Here is a 24,378-nt window from a genome sequence, read left to right on the forward strand (position 1 = left end):
AGAGTAGTTGCATCCCATTATGTGCATTCTTAGCAAGTGCTCAACATAAAAGACTGTTGGAGTTGAACAGCTGCCGCTATGTTAATGTCCAAGCAGAAGCTGTCAAGTCTACATTTGATGAATAATTTCAGAAATTTCAGATCTGAACACGTACATTGGGACTTGTCTGAACCCTTAATAACTCAGTTGTTTTATATACGCTAGTTACATTTAGCTGAGCACCAGCATTACATGCACCGGCGATCACCGCTTCTGCTTCATAACACATCTTATATGTAGAAGAGATCTGTGTTGACAATTAAGCGACATGGTGGCTATACTTACTGAGTAGGGGTACGCATTAAAAGTGAAAGTCAGGAAGTGTTTCTTGCAACCTGCATTTATTCGGTAATCGAATACAAGCCGTCAACAAAGGTGATGTATCTGCGGCGCAGGCGAGCAGAAGTGGAGCCGTGCTTGCCTGTCTGAAAGCTGCATAAACCCCTCCACAATGAAACCCAACCCCTGACCAGTGACAGAGCCAAGCTTGGACACACTCTTGTCAACTGTCAACACCTCTCCCTCCTGGCGAAACAGGCATGGGTGTCCAAAGTGTGGCCTGGGGGCAATGAGTGGTATGTGGCTCATTGCAGAAATATCAAATAAACAAAAACCCAGCAAAAGTGGAAAAATAGAGCAAAAAGGCATCATGTAACTACAAAAAAAGCAAAAACAACAACAACTGTGTGTTAATCGTACGATTCTTTACAACCTTACAAAGAATGAATGTTTTATGACATTACCCAGTGAATGTTTATGCATACATTGTAAGAATGTTTGTGTGGTCGTTTTGGTGGTTCTTGCAATTCCTCTTCTTTTCGGTGGGAAAGGGACAACGGGCTTGACTTTTTTTTTTTCGCGGTGACTCAGCAAAACTGCAAATAATTCAGTGTAGCTTGGAAAGGTCGTCCTTTAAAAATACTGCACAACCACAGCGCCACCGAGTCTCATTGACTTTTGGAGAACATCTGTGTAGAAGCCCTTTAGAGTTTTGGAGAAAGAGCAGGAATGCCACAGCGGGAATCGCCTCCAAAGCAAACACATCGGCACCCAATCAGCCAACCAAAACAGCTTCCCACAGAAGTACACTAGGTCCCCAACTTACGAACACAATTGGTTCCAGCCGACCGTTCTTATGTGGAATTGTTCTTAAGTAGGGGAAAGGTAATATTACCAATGATATAGGTATTACATGTACGTGTATACATATACAGTATATGCGTATGTATGTAAATATGAGTTTGGATGCAGTAGTAATATTAAATGAGGATAATTAATGAAAAAAACAATAATAAAAGTGATATAATAATACGTAATGATAAATGTTATTTACCTTTGAAGAGGAGTGGTCGAGCATACGTTGTTGCTTGTGGTGGAGGAGGAGGAGATATTGGGGGGGGAAAAGGACAAATTGTCGTTGTCGTTAGACTCTTCTAAAAGAGGTAGTGTTCTGTGGGTGGTGTAGAATTAAGCAGGCCTATTAACTCTTCATAAACTTTAATCACACGCTCTGTCCGAGTTGTATCATTTAACTTTCCATTTAGCTTTACGCTGTATCTCCCCAGCGTCTAACTCTTCCTCTGTTGGTTTCATTAGCGCTAAGGCTTCCTCTGTTGGTCCCATTAGCAGTGTCACAGTGCTCTCTACTGGTCAAATATGTACAGTAGCAGTATAAATACGGATTGAGCGACTACAAGGCAAAACAAAATAAAATATACACCAGTCGGCTTGTGTTCATATCCGCGAATGTTCGCTAGTTAGGTGTTCGTAAGTTGGGGACCTAGTGTATTGTGAGAAGCACTCGGTCCTTACGGACTGCACCAAAAGTGCCATTGACAGGAAGTGTGTAGTAATTGTCACTATGCAATCCGTACAGGAAACACAATTAGTTCCACGCATCTGCTGAAAGCCTCTACATCCGGTCGGCCTTTAAAAAAAAATTTTTTTAGGCAAGCCGATTTGTGCTACAGGTGAAATCTATGTCATCCGATGATCTATTTTACGGCAGTTACAAAGCGGTTACCAAGATTTCTACTTCGCATGTGCAATATACGTCAACCCCGTTTTCCCACTGGAAAAAATCCATGAAAAAAGCAATTGCAGGCTAGCAAGATATGTTTAGAAAAAAACCTAGCTCAATCCCCGACATTAATCCATCTTTGCACACTGTTTATGGTTGTTTACATTCAAATATCATGGTATGTTTTCTTTGAGATCGTTTGTTATATTTGAATAGATTAGAATAGAATAGAATAGAGTAGAATAGAATAGAATAGAATCATTATACGAGGTACAATGAGATTAAAAAGGGTTCTCCTGTTTCACTCCACAAACAGTAAAAAAAGTGCAAAGCTCAATAAAAAAACAAGCTCAATAAAAGTGCAAAACACACTACAATGTATTGCACAGAACTACAGTTTCCCCACATTCATTGCACGGTTGAGGAATAGTGAGGTAGTTTTGTAGGCAGCATTTGTATTTATTCATGAATATTATACGTGACCCAATATGATGTTAACGTCTGTGGCACATCTGAGCATGCGCTACGTGCATTGCGTACGTTTTTACACTGTTTGTAAATAAGGACTGTGCTGCGATTGACTGGCGACCAATCCAGGGTGTACCCCCGCCTCACGCCCGATGTCAGCTAGGCCTTACAAGTCATGAACACTGTTTAGTGTTGACCAAATAAAATTCCACTAGTTGAATACTTTTAATGGGGACACATTTTACTCAACACATCTGAAGTTGCAAGTTTTTGATGTTATTGTCAAGTTGACTCCAAAGTCATTTAAAATTTTGACTTGAGTCCACACCCCTGCTGACCAAGACTATGACTAACACTTCAAAGGGTCCCTGACATGATTCATCAACTTTGCTTCAATATGTTCTAAATTGTTTGTAATTATGTTCTCCATTGTTCCATTTTTTTAAAGCAAATGATCAAAAATGGCATTTATAGTTCATGGCACCAACCATGACAAAGTAGCTCGCAGCTCAGCCTCATTTCTGGAAGTGACATCATCGAGGTGACACCTCACAGCTAAAGCAGAGTAAACAAACACTTCTCCAGGTAGATGGTGGACTTGGCTCAATATATTTTTCATCCAAATGGTAGTCATGGCAAAATGTTGTGTTGCTGCTGGATGTTCATAGTATCCAAGTGATACTGTAAGTTTTTCTTTTCCAAATGTGGAAGCTTTAAGACAACAATGGACGAAGCAAGTGCAGAGAACGAGAGACAAATGGACGCCCACCTCGAGTTCTATACTTTGCAGTGATCATTTCACTGATGATTTCTTCAAAGCAACACCTTCTTTACAAGAAGCATTTGGCTAGAAAGTACGATATAAACGGATTTTGAAAAAGGGTGCTATTCTTCCGTTACACAAAACAAGGAAGAATAGCCACTTCGTCAAAGTTGCCATAGAACAGAGTAAGTCATGTGTTGTTTACATAATGTCTTCTGAACACTATTCCACCAAAGCGACAAGGCGGCAAAGCATTATACATGTCATATGAATATCTTTTTACAGTCATGTTTACTGTGTGGGGCGGCTTGTATATCCACATATACAATCTAACAGGCTATAAAAAACCCTTTATGCGCATTTAGAAGCCGATTAAAAAGAATAATTGAAGGCTAAGCAACTCCAGAGTAATTTACACTTACCATTCTGTGTTTTGAAGGCCACTGATTTTCATCTCCATGTTTCCAAGCTTAAGTCCATGTTCTGCAAATTCTCTATTTCGTTTGCAAATGTTTTTCCCCCTCCAAAAACCATTGACACATGGTTCAAATCGTTGCTAAAATTGCTGTAAACATCCTCTGCCCCGTACACCGCCATATTTGTTTACCTTAGTGATAGTACTCCGATGGCATCACTTCCGGAAATGATGCTGAACTGCGAGAACTTGCTCGTCATGGCTGGTGTCATGAACTATAAATAGAATTTGTGCGAATTTACGGTTTGTTTTCAAAAAATTTAATAATGTAGCAAACACTATATAACATATTTAAGCAAAGTTGATGAATTATGTGGCAATGCTGTACTGTGCAAAACCATTCTACTTTCAAACGAGACCACTACAAACTACTTTACCACCAAATTGCATCCTTGGTTAATGGTTCTGGTCATTCACCATAACCATTGAGGGAAGCACATTCTTTTGTCCCATCTGGTATCAGCACACAACGTTTGGCTGGGCATAATCAAATGTGTTCCAGCGCAGCTCTTTTGTGGAGCAGGCTTGAGGAAGTTTTTTTTTAATTCTGCGGTGTACCATGGCAGCTGTGATACATAATGTTGTTTAGTTGGGTTTGCCTCCTTTTAGTGTAGATGGTGGAACAACTGAAGGTTGAGAGACAGTACAGGTGGTCCTCGGTTTACGGCGTTCCGAGTTTCATCGTTATGTGGGTTTGTAAACAAGAGACTCGCTTAAACTACCATGTTGTCAAAAAATGCACCATGAAGAGGGAAAAATGTCACATTTACTGTCACTTACGATGGAGCAAGCTTTTATTTATTTATTTATTTATTTTATTATTATTTTTTTTTAAAGGAGTGTCATATTTTAAATTCACAAGAGAAGATGAAGCCAGAGGGATGGGCCAGTGCCTGGGTGCATCAGTGTGTAAAAGTGAATCAAACAGCCCTATTTTAACCCCCAAACTTCATTTTTCTATCCACAAGTGAATTGAAATAGACTGAAAATCATATATGTATACACTAAGTCCCCTACTAACGAACATCCGACGTGCGAACATTCGGAGTTACGAACACAAGCCGACTGGTCTATTTTTTCATGTGTTTTGCCGTATAAGTCCATATTTACACTGCTACATGCTTGACCGGCAAACCCATAATTATACTGTACATGCTTGACCAGCAGAGGGTACTGTGACACTGCTAATGGGACCAACAGATACAGGAAGACAGGAAGAGGAGAGAGGAAGGCTAAGAGTTTTATGATACAACCCTGACAGAGCGTGTGATTTAAAGTTTATGAAGAGTTAATAGGCCTGCTTAATTCTACACCACCCACAGAACACTACCTCTTTTAGAAGAGTCTAATGACTACGATTTGTCCTTTTTTTTCAATAACTCCTCCACCACCACCACAACGACGTATGCTCAACCACTCCTCTTCAAAGGTAATTAACATTTATCATTACGTATTATTATATCACTTTTATTATTGTTTTTTTTCATGAATTATCCTCGTTTAATATTACTACTGCATTCAAACTCATATTTACATACATACATATATATACTGTGTATGTATATACGTACATGTAGTACCTATATAATTGGTAATATTACCTTTTCCCCGACCTAAGAACAATTCGACTTAAGAACGGTCGTCTGGAACCAATTGTGTTTGTTAGTTGGGGACTTAGTGTATTTAGTTAGTCAATGGCTGACACAGCAGCTCTTATCGCCAAACTTAAACAACATTGCCGTCTAAAATCATCACTTACACATCACTTACAAACACTGCAGAAGAGTTAGAAAATACGTAACAAAAAGCGTCCGGTATGCTCTGCATCATTCAATTTGTGTGCGTCACAAGCTCAACTCATTGAATTATTGGGGCCACTAGGTGTCGCCAAAAACTAATCACTGTACCACTTTAACTTAAAGGCAGCACATGTTAAATTATAGATATATATTTTGATGTATATGTTGCAGGACACCCTAGGCCGCAGGTCTATGGTCGACTTTGTAGTCGTATCATCAGACCTGCGTCCGCATGTTTTGGACACACGGGTAAAGAGAGGGGCTGAGCTGTCAACTGATCACCACCTGGTGATGAGTTGGATTAGATGGCGAGGGAGGATGCCGGACAGACCCGGGAGACCCAAACGTGTAGTGAGGGTGTGCTGGGAACGTTTGGCAGAGTCTCCTGTTCGTTGAATCTTCAGCTCCCACCTTCGGCAGAGCTTCTCCTGCATCCCGGGGGAGGACGAGGATATCGAGTCCGAATGGGCTCTATTCCGTGCCTCCATTGCTGAGGCAGCCGATCGGAGCTGCGGCCGCAAGGTGGTCGGTGCCAGTCGTCGCGGCAAGCCCTGAACCCGATGGTGGACACCAGAGGTCAGGGCTGCCGTCAAGCTGAAGAAGGAGTCCTATCGAGCATGGATGGCTTGTGGGACTCCTGAAGCAGCTGACAGGTACCGGCAGGCCAAGCGGCACGCGGCTTCGGCGGTGGTCGAGGCAACAACTCAGGTGTGGGAGGAGTTCGGTGAGGCCATGGAACACGACTTTCGGTCGGCCTCGAAGGAAAACGCTTTCGAACGTGTCCCTCGCGGTGTCCTGTGGGGGGTGCTCCGGGAGTATGGGATTGGTGGCGCGCTACTACATGCCATTCAGTCCTTGTACAACCGGAGCAGGAGCCTGGTTCGCATTGCCAGTAGTAAGTCAAGCCTGTTTCCGGTGAACGTTGGCCTCCGCCAAGGCTGCCCTTTGTCACCGATTCTGTTCATAATTTTCATGGACAGAATTTCTAGGCGCAGCCAAGGTGTTGAGGGAGTCCAATTCGGGGGCACTAGGATCTCATCTCTGCTATTTGCAGACGATGTGGTCCTGATGGCCTCATCGGGCTGTGACCTGCAGCGTTTACTGGGATGGTTTGCATCTGAGTGTGAAGCTTCTGGGATGAGACTCAGCACCTCCAAATCCGAGGCCATGGTTCTCAGTCGGAAAAGGGTGGATTGCTCCCTCCGGGTTGGGAATGAGGTCCTGCCCCAGGTGGAGGAGTTCAAGTATCTCGGGGTCTTGTTCACGAGTGAGGGAAGGTTGGAGAGTGAGGTCGATAGGCGGATCGGCGCAGCGTCTGCAGTAATGCGGTCGCTGTACCGGACCGTCGTGGTGAAGAGAGAGCTGAGCCGGAAGGCAAAGCTCTCAATTTACCGTTCGATCTATGTTCCCACCCTCACCTATGGTCATGAGCTTTGGGTCATGATCGAAAGAACGAGATCGCGGATACAGGCGGCTGAAATGAGTTTTCTTCGTAGGGTAGCGGGACTCACCCTAAGAGACAGGGTGAGGAGCTCGGTTATCCGGGAGGAGCTCAGAGTAGAGCCGCTGCTCCTTCACATCGAGAGGAGCCAGCTGAGGTGGCTCGGGCATCTAGTCCAGATGCCTCCCGGACGCCTCCCTGGTGAGGTGTTTCGGGCATGCGCAGCCGGGAGAAGGCCCCGGGGAAGACCTAGGACACGCTGGAGGGATTATGTCTCACAGCTGGCCTGGGAACGCCTTGGTGTCCTCCCGGTGGAGCTGGAGGAGGTGGTCGGGGACCGGGAAGTCTGGGCTTCCCTACTGAGACTGCTGCCCCCGCGACCCGGACCCGGATAAGCGGAGGAAAATGGAATGGAATGGAATGGAATGTTGCAGGACCAGCTAAACTATGAAAAAAAAAGTGCAACTTAGAGTCCGGAATACATGGTAGTTATGGCGCAATGCTTTGCGGGAGAATACACTCACAGCCATACTAGTCTCAGCACTGGACTGTCATGACCGTCATTAAGTTTGTATTGAAACGTCGACCCTGGGTACCCTGGAGGTGGTCCATACTCAAGAAGTCAAGTCAAGAAAATCCTTTGGCAATTAGTACTTGGTGCTTAATACTCAATCATGCAGAAAGACTGGACTTGAAACAGGGTCTTTGCATTGCCCAACCTGAGTTGATTCCGTGTTGGCTTCGTTTTTTTTATCCATCCATCCATTTTTGATGCCGCTCATCCTTATCTTAGGTTTGCGGGGTATGCTGGAGCCTATCCCAGTTGACTTTGGGCGCCAGGCAATCGCAGTTTTTTAGTTTCTGCTAATTTGCAAAATGAGATTAAAAATAAATAACAATTTTCCTGAATTCTAAAGATCTTCTGCCACTCGCTGCCATAACAGTGGTGGTTAACCACACAAGCCCATCAATTGTTAAAGGCGCAGCTTTGAAGGGAGCCACCCTGTTGTGATGGAAACGCAAATCCCTGCTGTGCTTGTGTGACGCACGGAGCTAAACAACTGAGCTACCAGCATGTCGGTATGGGAAAAACACTACTTTTTAATAATACAAGCACTACAATACATATACAAGCAGCAGGAAACAGAGAGAATAACATATCTTAAACTCTGGAATAATTCATGACCCTTCCCACCGAGTGCATATAAGCATAGACATAACAACACTGCTGGTACATTTCTGGCAATGCAGTCAGCAAATGTTCGTAAAAGAAATTCTTGGACATTAGAAGGTGCATTAAATATTGCTCTTGTTTTGCAGCAAATAACACGACCCTCACAGGAAGACAAGTCAGACGACAAAAACGAAGACGACAAATCTGAGAAATCAGAAAAAAAAGAGGAAGAGGAAAAGAAGGAAGAGGAAGAGAAAGATGAAAAGGAGGATTCAAGGTGAGTTGGGGAAATACTTTTGTCCCCCTGCTGATTTAGACCTGTGGTTGATGACACTACACTACAGCTATGTTTTAGCGTCTTTTTGATTTTTAAAAATTCTTTTTTATTTTATATTAAAAAAAATTGAATAAAAATAAATTAGTATAAAATATATAGAAATATATTTTCAAATAATGTAATAAATAAAAACGTGCGTTATGACCAGGCTTTTGTAGGCCACATAAAAAGATGTGACAGGATGAATTTGACACCTGAGCCTTGAGTTTGACACACATGCCTTAGTTGAAAGGCGGAAATGTAATATAATACAAAACATAGCAGTAGAAAAATACACATTATTACACTCAATATGTGTACAAGCACATGGCTTACTGCAGCGGTAGGCAGTACTGAATGGAGGCGGAATGGTGTTGAGCTCAAACATCAACAAGTTCACCCAGTACTACCAAAAATGGCCTAAAAATAAATCTCCCATTTTTTTCCTACTTAAAAAAACAAAAAACAACAACATGCACATGACAGAGATAATTCAAAACAACAAAACCAACTAGGGATGTCCAATAATATCGGCCAGCTGGTGCTATCGACCGATATTGGCATAAAAATTTGATATTGTTTCATATCGCTATCTTTTTCTGCTGATAATGACATCTGCGCACGAGTGATGATGTGCTCCACACAAGCTTGCTAGCTCAGTCAGACTTGCTCTGTTCTGTGGCAACTTTGACGCAGTGGCCATTCTTCCTTGTTTTGTGTACCGGCGGAATAGCACACTTTTTCAAAATGTGTTTATACCGTACTTTCAAGCCAAATGCTTCTTGTAAAGAAGGCGTTCCTTTTGAAGAAGTCAAAAGTGAAATGATGATCAAGTTGGGTCCCATCTGTCTCTCGTTCTCTGCACTTGCTTCATCCATTGTTGCCTTAAAGCTTACTCTTTTGGAAAAGAAAAAAACAACCTTACAGTATCACTTGGATACTATAAACATCTAGCAGCAACACAACATTTTGGTATGACTACTATTTGGATGAAAAATATACTGAACCAAGTCCACCATCTACCTGGAGAAGCATTTGTTTACTCTGCTTCCACTGAGAGGTGTTACCTCGATGACATCACTTCCGGAAATAAGGCTGAGCTGTGAGCTACTTTTTCATGGCTGGTGCCATGAAGTATAAATGTCATTTTTGCAAATTCACCTTTGGCTTTCAAGAATGGAACAATGTAGAACGTATTCACAAATATAGAACATATTTAAGCAAAGTTGATGAATCATGTGTGGGACCCTTTAAGTGTTTTGAAATGTATCTATAGTTCTCATAGTATAAAAAAGTGACTTTATTGTGTTGACAGTAAATATTAAACCCTCTGTAGTTGGGTTGTATTGTTATGTCAAAACATGAAAGCGCTCCCCCCATCCTGGTTGGAGTGATATTGATACTTATGTTCCAGATAATTAAGCTCTAATATCTTGTGTGTTGTGGATTTGAGGGCGACAGTGCAAGGCCTGACTTTGCTGAGTCAACTGGGGCCAGACTTTCCTTCCAAGCAGCCTCTAAAGCTGTTTTTTCCTCCTTGAAAACCACAGGGACATTGGCAAGGACAAAGACAAGTGTGACGGCGGGGAGGACGAGGACGGAAAGGAGCAAAACACGCCGCGTGGCAGGAAGACTGCCAACAGCCAGGGCCGACGTAAGGGAAGGATCACCACACGCTCCATGGCCAATGAAGCTGCCACTGTGGCGGCAGAGGAAGCACCTCCCCCTGCTTCAGAGGCTGCCGCGCCAGATCCTCCTCTCCTCCCTAAATCTGATATGGCTCAGAAGTCCATAAAGGAACCTGCGAAACCGGCGACCCCAGTAGCTTCAGTAGACGCTAAAGGTGAATGTACTGAAGTAAACTCTGTTGTGGTATGATACTTAAGCTACACAAGCAGTGACTTTCCATCAGAAAGTGTTGTGTTATCTAGCACTGTCACTCCAACGGGTAGGTTCTTAGGTATCCAGGTAGATTAGTGCTTGTTTTGGCACTAATCTGTATCATCGGTTCAATGTTTTGTACGCACTCATCTCTAACACCTGCTCCCTTCCAGCTCTGCATCTCGCAGCAGCCTGAAGTTATGCAAGGTCTGCCCTGTAATAGGATTCATTAACCTACGAGTGTGCCCTCCCACCCTCTCAACCCTCTGACCTCTGGCCATGTTCTGTCTGTATCATGGGTTTACATGGGACTGTATCAACACTAATCTCCCTCTGTGTTGACACGGTGGCTTTGGTGTGTGACTTGCTGCTATAAGCATCAGCAGCATGTATGGCGCTGCTAAAGGTTAGCTATGGGCCAGTTGAAATTGTGCCAGACAAGTTTAAGAAACATTTCAGCGGGGGCACACTGGTTCATATCTTTGTTTGAAGGCATACGGTGTCTTCTCTTGTCATGAGGTGAGACAGTATGTTTTAGGCAGACACACAATCTGTTGTTATCGCTCAGATCAATGACCACCCACCCAGCAAGGCTTGTCACGGGGCGAACATGTGAGGTTTGCCACATTTGATTTATGCACTCGAGTGCATGGTCGGGAGACCTTTCGAAGGAGCCATCCAAACACTGATAATTGATATGTCTATCTCCAAGGTGGGTGATGTGAAGTCAAATGCCAAGGGTGCATCTGCTTCTACAGTATATTGGTCCAAATGTTGACACAGTCTCAGTCCGTGCTACAGAGGAGCCAGACTTCCTAACAGTTCACTTCTGTGAATTGTGTGTGTGTGTGTGTGTGTGTGTGTGTGTGTGTGTGTGTGTGTGTGTGTGTGTGTGTGTGTGTGTGTGTGTGTGTGTGGAGGGGGGGACGAACTAGGTGGCCGTGTCAAGGCAATGGTTGTGTGTGTGCGTGTGTGGGTGTGTTTGACATTCAAAAGGGGTTGGGACAGCATGGCTGTTCTGTCGTATTGTCTCCATCCAAGGTTATTTCCCAAAGCCGGAGGCACGGTCCTTACCTCTTCCACTGTCTGGCGCTAGATCAGCTGACCAAGGCCCTCCCCTTGTGGATTATAGAGGAGGAAAGCTTTTTTTTTCCTTACACTGTGGAGAAAGGAGAGGGAGTATGCGAGTGTGCAAGGAGGGGAGTGACCTAGAGCGGCAGTGGGAGTGAGAGGGAGTAGTTCTCAGCCCCGCTCGTAAATGTAAACAGATTATTAGATTAGTGGCCATGAGAAGCCGGCTGGAAAGAGGACAGCCTCTCTGTCTGCCTTCTTCTTCTTCTTCTTCTTCTTCTTCTTCTTTTTCTTCTCTCTCTCTCTCTCTCTCCTCCTCCCCTTCTCTCTCTCTCTCTCTCTCTCTCTCTCTCCCTCTCCCTCTCTCTCCCCCTCTCCCACCCTCCCTCTCCTTCTTGTCACTGACGATGGGGCTGGCTTTCTTTGCTTTGTCATTTAGCTGCTGCTGGTGAAACTGGAGAAACTTCTCGCTGGACCGAGGAGGAGATGGAGGTTGCCAAAAAAGGTATTTTGATTATTTTGTCTTTGTCGTTCATCTCTTTCTGCAAGTTTTTGCTGGCACCCGTGCTCCCCCCTCTTCCTCTCTGGATTATGTCGAGGTGTCTCACCCTCCCTATTTGTAACACTCACAAGAGAATGTAGCAATGGCTCATCCACACAAGGATGAATGAATGTGCCACATAACTTGAGACTTGTAAAAGTGCTTCAGAGCTCCAAGGGTTTCAGGGTGCCTTATTTATTTAGGAATTTCATTGAGCTGCTGGCTTCTCAGAAGTCATCTATTCAGTCCATCGCTTTTCAATGTATTGGTGTTTGAAATCAGACCTTTTTCAAACTATATTTTCTATACCTCACTTGTGCAGATTGCACACCTCTACCCATTCAAAAGTCTTACCCTTCCTCTTTTTGTTTTTTCAATTGAACTGCTAGTTTCTCATTTAAACAGTAGACGTTACTGCTATTATCTCTGGTGTCCCAGCCTGTATTGCCGACGTGCATGGAAATTGGTGTCGGTTGACCGATGAGACCTGCTAGGCGTTGCAGGTTGCGTGATTGAGAGGTGGTCCTGCTGATCTGGTCATGCATGTGAACTATGTTCCCCTCTGCAAGTAAAAGTTGTGACTTCTGTGAAGTTGTTAATATTTTCCTGAGGGTAAAAAAAGGTTTCCTGGTAATTTTAGCGATCAAATGAAGTGCTAATGTACATGTAATACAATAAACAGGCATTGCTAACAGGCAGATGGGTGAGGAATGATTATCATATATCTTGTACATATGTACTATATTAGATTATATTATATGTATTTGTATTTTTGTACTTATTTATTTATTATGGCTGGCAAATGATTACAATTTTTAATTGGATTAATCAGTTTTCAAATTAATTAATGGCCATTTGCATGTCTGAAATATGCCCATTTTCACTGCATTTTAAAGATATATGACAGGACAGGATTATATATACACAGCTCCAAATGAAGTGAAAATGTAAATCAAGCTAAAAGATGGCACATCTATTTGCCTAACACTAGTCTCTTGAATAATAGCAGAACATTTGAATCACGCTTTAACAGTGTTATTGTGGCCATGCATGATGGGTTGCCTAATTGAAGCTGAATTCACATATTTGAGTGCATTATGAGCTACCAAGTAAGAATATCCACTTATTGTTTTTCTTTGTCTGTTTATTTATTTTATAGTTTTGTGTGCAAAAAACAATTTAAAATTTATATAAATACATATAAATGATGAATGAAGGAGATTAATGAACATTTAAGGTTACTTTGACCTTCAACACGGACAACACCTTCATATTTTACCATGAGTTATTTCTTGAGTTCAGTAGTGTTTCTCACGTCAAGTCTCTGCTTTTGTATTCATCATGACCGCTAAATAACCCAAAATGAAGCCAAAGAAAGTTACAAGTGCCGGCATTTTGATAGAGAGGGTGAGAAACACTGGTGTCCTTGTTGATCTCGCTGCCACGTTGTGTCTTTGGCATCAATCCCGTCTTCAATAAAGGTAAAAGTAACCTTAAACGTTCACTTATCCCTTTCATATGTCATTTATATGCATTTTGAATAGTTTTCTTCATGTAAAACTGTAAAAGCTTGTTTTTGAGGCATGAGACGTGGCGTGACTACAAAGTCAACAGCTGATGACATCATAGACGGAGCTGACTTCCGGTTCCTGTTTCCATGTTTTAGCAAGCTGCTACAAGGATGTTTTAGACGCGCGCCATATTGTACTCTAACCGGAAAAAATGTACACAAGTTAAATTTTCAACATGCGCTAACGGAGCTTCCACAGTACTGGGAACCTTCTTGTACTGAAAAGTGATCAAATGTGCCCTTATTGATTCATTTTATTTCGAGAGTCACACCTGTGACAAATTTCCTGAGAAAGCAAGCATAAATTGAGATGGTGTGCTCCAAGAAGATATTCATGTTAACTGTAGTTGTTTTTCACATAGACAATCAGTCAGGACTCTGCAAAGAGGTGATTGTTGCAAGGTAACAACAGACCAAAAATAACCATTTGGATGCAGTGCAAATGAATCATTCATCATTCTTCTCAGGAGCAGTAATCAGTCAGTCCAGTAGTACTGGAATGGACGGTAGGTCACAGGCAGAATAACACAGAACAAGTTTTATGCAAATAAAACTCACCTTTGCTCTGCACGCAACAAAACTGTGTTGCAGTTGCAGTGGATACATGAATGTAAATCCATTGTCTACATGCGTAGATGGCATTGACAGTTGAAAACCATTACAAAATGTGTCTGTCAACTATCGCTGAGCCTTCTTTATAGTTCCTATTCATTACAGTATTACCAAAGTCAGGCAAATTAAGAGTGCCTCTTTTGTCTTTCACCAGGCTTAGTTGAGCATGGGCGCAACTGGCCGGCCATCGCCAAAATGGTGGGCACCAAAAGTGAGGCACAGTGCAAGAACTTCTATTTCAATTACAAAAGACGTCACAATCTGGACAACCTGCTTCAGCAGCATAAGCAGGTGAGCCGTTCATCCGCTGTGTCGGTGTGCCATTTCAGATGCAAGAAGTGACTTTGTGTCTGTTTGTGATGTGCAGGACACACGGCGGGCTCGGGCCGATGGAGCTCAAGGTGAAGGTCTGACCACAGCCTCACCTGATGACGACGAGGACAATGCGGATGACAGTGAAGGTTAGAGCGATAAATGCGTACTGATGTCTTTTGTACAGATTATCTCAGCCAGTTCAAGGGCTAACTGGGTGAAGGACAGTGTTTCTGATTTGGTTTTTCCTTGTCTCGCCAACTGTCATACTTGCTAATTGCTTTGGGTTAAATAAGCGGTCAGAGGAGAAAGAATTCAGGAGAAATGAGAAGACCAGCTGATCCTCACAAGTAAGAACAAGGAAGTGTCAAATGATAAGGGTGAGGGAAATGAAAAGAGACGAAATGTGGTGGTGGCCGTTACATAAGAGCTCTTGGCTAGAAAGAATCACGAAAGCCTGCTACTTGAGCACAATGTGCCCATCCACATCTTGATCCAGCAGGTCTGGCCATCTTTCCTCCTCTTTGTGTTCCCATCACGCTCATTACACACTGAAGACAGACCATTGTGCATGTGACAAAGAATTATGATGCAAATGGAGGTTTTTCTGTAAAAATGATTACGATCTGCAATTCTCTAGAAATTGACAACAGCAGGAGGCCACAGTGGCTTCTCACATGTTTATTTGACTCTATCTCTCATGGAATCCCAAACTGCACTTGATGAATGGCCTGGTGAGCTGCATCTCATGTTGTACACGTTATATGATATATGATAATCTTAGTTAGTTGAACTGCTAAATGTTTCACGAAAATCAAACTTTAGAAAAAGCTGGGTAAAATGCTCCCTTTTTGAGGATCATTGTTCAATTTCAAACAGGATTAGGTAAGGACTCGGTGTACATAATGTTTTTGGCTTTCTGGAGGGGATTATTTGGATTTACACTATTTCTTGTGGGGAAAAAACGGATTTGGGTAGAGTATGATTCGGTTACAGTGGGACCTTCAGAACGGATTAATGACGCTAACCAAGGTTCCACTGTATGGGCGAACCTCCAAAGAATTCTTCTTTTTCAGTGTATTCCGACTCTTCTTCCTCATTGTCAGTAGCACAGATTCTGTCTTTGGGGGGGGGATACATTTCAGCTTGTTAGCTTTCAAAACCATGCCTCTACTCCGGATGGTTCAAGGACACCTTGACGTCTACTTTGGGTATACATTTGTAGGCCATTTTTAAAAAATCAAACAAGGTTAATAAAGTCACGTAGTCAAGAATAAAAGGTCCCAAACAATGTATCAGTATTACTATTATATCTTCGGAGTCTTCAGCTTAGCATAGGCAACACTGATGTGACTACCAAAAAAAGATAAGATACTGTTGGATCGCTTGGGATGCGTGTGGTATCAAATGGAAGCAGACTGCTTTATTCCATCCCGTATTTCTCATGTTATTTGTTGGTTCATTCACATGATTATTATGAAACTTGCTTACTGTTCATTTTCTTTATATCTATATTAAAAATGCTCCGATCAGGGTTTTATGCTGCCGAATCCGATACCGAACATCCAGGATGGAAATCGTCCAATACTGATCAGAGGATTAATTGTACGTTTTTTAATTGATTTATGATGAGTGTTATTGGCCGGGGGTGCCGTATGAAGGTGAAGTCGGGACAATTCCAATGTCCCTTGACCACCAGGAGGCCCAAAACATTGTACACAAATTTGACATGAATTAATAAAGGAGGTGTGCCCCTGCTACTGGCTATATGATCTAAAAAACGAAAGCATAAAATCACCTTCCTTTAGACAAAAACATTTTCAAGAGAACATGTATCACTGGTGAAACTGCCAGAGGATGAGACGCCTTCTTTAAGGAGACTTTGGATGAGCTGGCAGGACTTTTCAAGAACCTGGTGTCTTCCACCACTGAGAAAGGCTGGTGATCTTGTATGATGAAGTCAATTATTTTTTTGTCTTATTAGCTTAGCCGTCTGACGAGTGCTGGCGAGTGCGAGTCCTGGCCACATGGCTGCTGTCTGACTGATGATCACACCGTGAGCCCTGAAAACTCCCCATACTTGTGTCACGTGTTTGTTCTTCAAATGCCATATTAAATTAAAGCTTTTTAACGTGCTACCCCCGCAAGATAGTTTTGGTGGCATGTGTTGGCACTTGTGGTGGCACTTAGGTTCCACACGGCAGACAAGACAGTTTTTGTTTTGGCTCGCCTGCGCACTGTGAAGGAAGGTGGGAGGAGGATGCTGCCCAAGTCGTTATTTAGGGCGAGACATTACACCGCACGCATTGGACGGCCTGCAATAGTACAAGTCACAGGTGATTGGCGTTGAAAGGCACTTGTGGGCATATACTGATGAGTGGCCGATCGATCGGAACATCGCTAATTGGTATATTATTACATGTTTATTCTACATTGATGTTATTTTTCCTGTTTACTTGTTCAGGAGGTGACAATAGCTCCGATACAGAGAGTGCCCCCTCCCCCTCTCAAACTGATCCTGCAAAGTCTGGCGACTCCAAGAAACCAGACGGCGCTGCAGGAGATGCTCAGAGCTCAGATGATCAAGTCAGCAATGCAAAGACATCTGACCCTTCCTCATATGGGAATCTCTGCGTCAAGGAAGAGAAAAGCCCAGAGGGCGAGGCTGGTTCTCAAGAGGAAAAGACCAGAGTGGCTTCCTACTCAGGTGTGGTCCATCCAAAAACCGAACCTCTGGAAGTGGACTTGAAATCGGGAGAGATTCAGGTGAAAATGGAACCTGAGATCAAGGAGAAAGGAGATCACCATGAAAGGCAGAGGGAGCTCCACTCGGATAACGACTCCAGCGCCACCTGCAGTGCAGATGAAGATGTAGAAGCAGAGCCTGAAAGACAGCGGTAGGGTTTTTTTTCCCAGAGTACATGTTCTCAATGAATGCTGGCTTTTTTCATGCCATGGTAACTGTTGCTCCTGCAGAATACTTTCTATGGAGAAGCCCTCTTTGCTCAGCCCTGCAGGCACGGTCCTGGTGTCTTCATCCAAGCAAGCTCCTCTCAACATCCAGCAGATGCATCAGCGGGCAGCTGCCATCCCACCGATGGTTAGTTTACATTTCTAATAGAAATCACAAGGGGCAGTGTGCGAACATCCAAAGCTTGTAGACACCAGTTGAGTGACAATCACTTGATTTCACACTTGCATAACTTATGTAAGTTTATGCCAGTGCTTCTTCTTGGGGGGGGGGCGTACTGAACTGTTGGATTAGGGTAGGTGTGGGTGGGGGGGCTATGAGCGGCAGGGAGTACTTGCAATGTTAGTGCAGACCTGCCATGTATACAAAAGTATGATACTCAACACATTTGACTCTTGAATACGCTCGTATGCTTCACTGCTCTCCGTTTGGGTGCATTTTCCTGCTTTCTGTTTGGAGTCCAGTCTGTATACTACAGATCAATAAATAGAAATGATCACTTTCTCTATCGTATTTCAAATCAGGGGGACGTGAACATTTCTGTCCCCTGGGGGGGCATGACAGAAAGGAATTGAGTCACAGGTCACAACTGGACTTACGATTATTTTTTTGGCGCTCCCCAAATCGTTTTGTTTTGTTTGTTTGTTTGTGGAGAACGTAGCTGTGACTATGAAGGAGTAAGATCTGGTCATGCATGGAGGATGTCTGCAATATCTGAACTCGTGCTGGCCGCATTAATTCCGTATGTGGGTGCACGTGTGGTGCACGGCACACGTAGGAGTCCGAAAGTGCCATGTACAAAAAAATTTACTTTATGTCCAAACCTAACACCAGCAAAATGTACGAAAGACACGTTGGCCGTATGGACGACGCACAAAGCAAGGTGAAAAAAACGTAAGTGCCTGTACAGTTAGTTTGACATGCCCAAGAACCTGAACGGCTGGTCTGCAGCCAGTCTACGGCTCACAGATCAGCGTATCACCCACATTTCTTGCGTTGTTTTGCACGTACACCGGCCATAGGAGGCTTGACGACCGGTTGTGACCTAGGCTTTAATGAGACGTAAATATGGAGACTTTCAGCATAACTTGTGTATTTTCTATCTTGTTTCATCCCTGCAATCACAATAACAATCCAATCATGTGCAGTGTATGTCTTTGTTATTGTACTTTCTCCACAATGCTGCTGTTGCCAGACAATTTATTTCTCGCTATGCTGTTGTCTCCTCCTCCATGTCCAGGTACCCGGTCCTTATGGCTCCGGTTCAGTGACCATCAGCGGCTTTGCTATGTTGCAGCACCAAATCAAAGCCGTGCATGCGTCAGCACATCAAGACGACAAGCAGAGGCAGGATCAGGGGGACGTGGAGCGTAGACCACACTTCAACACTCGCAGCCCAAGTGTACTCGACAGAGATGGTAAAAGAGCAAAAGCCACTCATGAATAGTCCCTGTTGTTCATAGCTCTTACACATGCTCCTTGTGTATTCCATGAACTATTTATTGTGGCTGCACAAAAAACAAAACAAACCTTAGGATTGCTGTTGCTCGTCAATGCTGTTCAGCCTAAGCCCACACAAGAAGTTAGCCTGTATTGTTGCTGTTCCTGAGATGTGTTCATGGGTATGGAGAGGTGTCTGGTGATTTTGCATGACTTGAAAGGCCATCAGTAAGGCAAGCCACTGTGTTGCATGCCGCAAAGCTTTTAGCGCCCTTTAGTGGGTGCCATGCAAGCAGAGCAGCTGTAAGACCAACGTGTCTGTTGCAAAGGTTGCGGTGTGCGTGTGTCCAGGTGGCCTCTTGTTCTGTTTGCACCCTCTCAGTCTGGGTCATGCTCGATGCTCAATGGCATTGAGTTGTCCTTTTTTCAAAAGTGGTCATCTTGCCTTTGTCTTCATACCTGTGTACTGCAGGTAAGCCCCCTCCCTACATGCCTTATGAAATGATGTTGGCTCTGGACCAGGAGGCCCTCTCTGGTAGGTCAGGCTCCCCTCACAGACTGTCCCCCAGGGATCTAAGCAAGTCCTCACCCCAGCCTGACCCCAACATCCCCAATGCTTCCCGCTACACTGTGCCGCCAGGTAAAAGCACACATCTTCGCTCCCCTCTTTTCCTCCTCTTGTCTGCTCTGACCCAGATGCCTCCAAAGCATTTTTCTTTCCCGTGTTGGTTCCATGTACAGTGTATGTATTCTCCGGAGACTATAGAAGCTCCTTTTTGGGCTTGCCACACTTGCCTCTTTAGTGTACGTTGAGTGTTAAGTAGTCATAGTAGTAGTAGTAGTACTTTATTAATCCCACAGCAGGGAAATTCATCTGTTACAGCAGCAAGCAAGATACACAAGTATGTACACAAGTAAAGAATGCATAGTCATTGACAATGCATGCAATGCATAGACATAGTGAATAAAAAATGGTTCAGGTGTTGTAGAGCCTGATAGCGGTCGGTATGAAGGACCTGCGGAACCTCTCCTTCTTACACCGTGGGTGTAACAGTCTGCTGCTAAAGGAGCTGCCCAGGGAAACAACAGTGTCATGTAGCGGGTGAGAGGTGTTGTCCATGATGGATGTCAGCTTAGCCAACATCCATAGTTGGAATAAAAGGAGAAACTCCTGTGTGGCTTTTCAACCTCAAATAACATGACTTTCTTACTTGCTCTTCTGAGTTGACACTTTAGCTTGGCTTTTTAAAAGTGTGTTGGATATTGTTGGCTTGAGTGGAATGTTGATTTATTGATGGGACAGGAGGGGTAGGTTGTTGCATAAACAAACATGCAGCATTAACTAATAGAGCAAACCTTTCCATACCGCTACCAATCAAACCATACTGTAACCCAAGTCACAAACGTCATCAGTCAGCTGACATCAAAGTCCTCTCCTGATTCGCTGTTACTCCTCTGCAGGCGGAAGCAATCAGTGGCTGCTCTTGTGGCGTCTCAAGCGTCATGCAAAACGTGCACGCATGCAGTTTTCATCTTTATTATCTAAATTCCGGATAAAACAAGTCAGCGGCAAGATGCATATATATACAGTAAAAGTCCCCTTCGCATTTGTAGATGCTAGTTCCATGCAAGACCTTTTTAAACAATCTATTACAGAATTCTACGCTTACTTGTTATTGTTGCTGTTACTCTGTAAACATCTTTTTTTATCACTTCGGTTTTTGATGTGTTGCCTTGACTTGGACTGTATTGTGGTTTTGATAATTGTTTTTATTTTATAATTGGAATGCTTAATAGCACGGTGGAAATATGTGATGTTGATGAAAGTACTGAATCTATGAACAGCTATTGATGAATTAATTATGTTTAATTATCTTTGGTAATGCTTTCATTTGATTTGAACATGCATGCAAGCTACAGTGGAATACATCACATAATTCAATTCACAGTTCCACATGTCCAAAAGGAGTAGGAAGAAGCAACGCTTATTTAATCCTAGCCCCCCCCCACCCCCCATCCGTTCCACATCTATTACAGTATATTTATTCACTTCCTGTATTCCATATGTGATTTTTTAAATACATAGAATAATGATAGTCATGTAACAATATGATTATAAATTTTGATTATAGTATTATAATATATTATAATATGAATAATAATTAATAATATGAAAAATAATTTAAAAAATGTCATTATTAAGATTTCTTTCACAATAAATATAATAATCAGTATAATAATAAATAAATAATAATGAATAGAGACAAGCATAACAGTACAAGTTCAAGACTCTTCTTCCTTGTATTTACATCAATACAAACATCAACTGCTTGTATTCTTTTTTTTGAATTTGCTCGTCTTGGTGCATCGTTTGAGTCCCTCACTCAATCCGTTCCATCATTTCATTCCACGTACTGAAATGCTGTGGCTTTGTAGCGTTGCTCTCACACATAAGTGTTCAAGTTTAGCTTTTCCGTAAGATCATATTTCTTCGCTCTTGTAGAAAAGTATTGTATGACATTTTTGGGTAGCAGGTTGTTAGCTTTATGCATCATTTTAGCAGTTTGAAAATGTACTAAACAGCGAATTTTAATATTTGTGATTTTAAAAATAAGTGATTTGTATGGTTTCTATATGCGGCATTATGAATGATCCTCACTAATCTTTTTTGCAGTATATTTAGCTTTTGTGGTTATTACCCCGTGTCTCCACACAAGTTAGATATGGGAGTACCACAGAGCATACTTCTTCATTATGTGTCCAGCCTGTTATTGAATAGCTTCTCCATCATTTTAGAAAATTGGGGTAATAAGAAATCTTTATTGCCATGTGCAGTTGAATTTTGAGTTTTTCCAATTTTGTAATATTAAATCAATGAAATAAGAATGCAGGTACAGCTGCACCACATTCCTCTCATTTAAAAACTCTACTTTTGAGTTGAAACAAATGTTGGTCATTTCAATCAAATACAAGTTCAAAAGGCATGTTGTATTGGAAAGATATGAACCTAACCGTTGCAGCCTCCTTTCCAGTATTGCATGAGCTATCTATTGTAGAGTTGGTGTACTGTAAATAAGCCTCAATGTTTACTTCTATTGCCCTCATGTCGGCTGATACCCATGAATGTCTATTTTTTCCCCTCCCCAGTCCTCCACCCAGCCCCCAACCAGCTGATCCAGAGTCTGCCAGATGGAGTGCGGATGACTTTCAGCAGACCCAGTCGACCTCCCAACATTCCCTCTCCTCCTCCTCTCATTCCAACCACCAAACCCACAGACAAGCCATCCTTCATTCACGGGGGCTCCATATCTCAGGTAAGCCCCCGGGCAGCACTTGAAGTTCACACCAGTGCGCTGACATCATTACAGTCGTCCCTCGTTTACGCCGGTATGTTGGTTCCAGACCCGACTGCGATAATTAAATTTCCGTGAAGTAGGATTAAATATTAATAAATTGAATATTTTTGTAGTGAGAGCATAGAAAACCTGTTTATGACTTTCTAAATATGGGTTTTAACATTATTAGATCCTCGCAGACACAAAATAACACTCCTACAGTCACCTTTACACTGCTATTATTCTTTCTTTACACCACATGGCACAGGCTACCGGATCACTGCAGGGACATAAGAGACTGCTGCTACTAGCATTGCAAGCTAACTAGTTAGCCTCTCCAATTTACTTTCTCTAAACTTAACTTTGAACTTAAGTGTTTCAAACAGAGCGGGGAAGGACAAAGAAGCCAAAAACTTACCATTTCCACATGGAATGAATGAGAGGAGAACCTTTTTTTTCATTCGATCTCAGCCATGGTGAGTCCGTCTCAACTATGGCGTGTCCTGGTGTGTCCGTCTCGGCTATGGCGTGTCCTAATGTGTCCATCTCAGCCATGGCGTGTCCTGGTTTGTCCGTCTCGGCTATGGCGTGTCCTGGTGTGTCCGTCTCAGCCATGGCGTGTCCTGGTGTGTCCGTCTCGGCCTTGGCATGTGGGCTGGGTTCTGCTGGCTGAGTGCCAGTCTCCATGCAGTGTGAAAGGTCATGTAATCTAACGTCGTGTTTCCTAACATTACTGATGCCTAGTGACCACAATAGGCCATAGCCAACCACAAAACAGCCGTCATTTGTTTTTTAAAAAAACGCAATATAGTGAGGCAGCAATATTGGAACCACGATATAGCGAGGGACGACTGTATACCCGACTGTTCATAGCTTCTTTGATGTCAGTTTCAACAGTTGGGCAAAGGAAATGTAACACTTTTAAAGATATTGTCAACTGGCTCGGCTGCGGGACCTCTCATCACTTCTCAGTGACAAGCGGCGACCCAAATTGTGTAAATTTTTCAACTCCTCAAATATGTTATATGTAAAGGGACTGCCTACGCACGCATCTGGTGGCGGTGTAGCAAGCAAACGGCACAGACACAGAGATCGTGTCATTGCATGCATTTTTTTTTGATCCGCGACCCACTGAAAACGCCTCAGTGACCCACTTTTGGGTGACAGCCCACCAGTGGAGAATCACTGTTACAAGCCATTATGGCATCTGATACCAACTTTGAGCTAACGTGTTGTGTAGGGAACCCCAGGTACGTACCTTCCTTCCCACGCTGTTTATGGGCCTGAGGGGAGTAAGAGCACTGTGGGCTCCATCTCTCTGGGTCTGCCTCGGCACCAGGATCCCAACAAGTCTGGTAAGTCATGACCTTGTCAAACCCAAACATTTTGTTCCTGATGTAATGATGTGATGTTGAAACTGTTAAATGAGCAAACATGCATGGAAAATGTTCTGTCATCACTTCACTTGTTTCCAGGAGCAGCAGTTCCATCAATGCATGACGGTAGAGGAAACCTGACAAAAATGGGCGAGAGCCTGGCTTTCAGAGGCTCAATCACTCAGGTAACTAGATGGCATTTGAATGCTTAAGCAGAATAAAGAGTTGAAGGGAAAAACAGAAAATGAGCAGGAAAGGCGTGGGTCTCGAAATGCAGAATGAATGTATGAGTATTTAGGACACGGGGGGGGAAAAAACGTGGAAGCAACCAAAAAAACTATAGCAAGAGATTGCAAAGCAATATTGAATAGCATGGTAGCGCTAACTGTCTGCATATGTTAATACTTATGAGTGTCAAAAAATGCTATGTTAATGTTAACATGCTAGCGCTAACATACTAACACCTAACATAATAGCACTAAGTGTTTATAGTTTAGGACTTAAGTTTCTACTCATCAATATGGCTAAAATGTTACTATGCTAATGTTAGCATGCTAACACTTACCATGATAGCATAAAGTGTTGCTATGAGTTCTACTTTTTTTTTTTTTCCTTTTTTTTTCCTTTTTTTGAGTTCTATGAGTTCTACTTATCAAAATGCTGCTATATTAACGTTAGCATGCAACACCTAGCATGGTAGCGCTAAATGTGTGTGTATGTAAATACTCCTAAAAATGGCAGAAAATGCCACAATGCTAATGTTAGCATGCTACC

The 24,378-nt window shown here is 42.9% G+C and overlaps 1 protein-coding gene across 3 annotated transcripts in view; it reads left to right on the plus strand.

Moving 5' to 3' along the window:
- The window catches only part of ncor1 (nuclear receptor corepressor 1), a 79,064-nt gene that overhangs the window by 33,158 nt on the left and 21,528 nt on the right, over positions 1 to 24,378 (plus strand). For 2 of the 3 annotated variants that reach the window (XM_054754235.1, XM_054754236.1), the window contains exons 15-26: positions 8,326 to 8,456; positions 10,046 to 10,338; positions 11,887 to 11,952; positions 14,325 to 14,461; positions 14,538 to 14,631; positions 16,947 to 17,379; positions 17,459 to 17,582; positions 18,694 to 18,871; positions 19,366 to 19,533; positions 22,041 to 22,207; positions 23,469 to 23,583; positions 23,704 to 23,789. In XM_054754235.1, coding sequence (XP_054610210.1) covers positions 8,326 to 8,456; positions 10,046 to 10,338; positions 11,887 to 11,952; positions 14,325 to 14,461; positions 14,538 to 14,631; positions 16,947 to 17,379; positions 17,459 to 17,582; positions 18,694 to 18,871; positions 19,366 to 19,533; positions 22,041 to 22,207; positions 23,469 to 23,583; positions 23,704 to 23,789 — 1,992 coding nt within the window. The remainder of the gene's footprint in view (positions 1 to 8,325; positions 8,457 to 10,045; positions 10,339 to 11,886; positions 11,953 to 14,324; positions 14,462 to 14,537; positions 14,632 to 16,946; positions 17,380 to 17,458; positions 17,583 to 18,693; positions 18,872 to 19,365; positions 19,534 to 22,040; positions 22,208 to 23,468; positions 23,584 to 23,703; positions 23,790 to 24,378) is intronic. The other variant, XM_054754238.1, reaches the window with a different exon arrangement.

The sequence above is a fragment of the Dunckerocampus dactyliophorus genome, chromosome 16 (assembly GCF_027744805.1).
Source record: "Dunckerocampus dactyliophorus isolate RoL2022-P2 chromosome 16, RoL_Ddac_1.1, whole genome shotgun sequence".
Lineage (NCBI taxonomy): Eukaryota > Metazoa > Chordata > Actinopteri > Syngnathiformes > Syngnathidae > Dunckerocampus > Dunckerocampus dactyliophorus.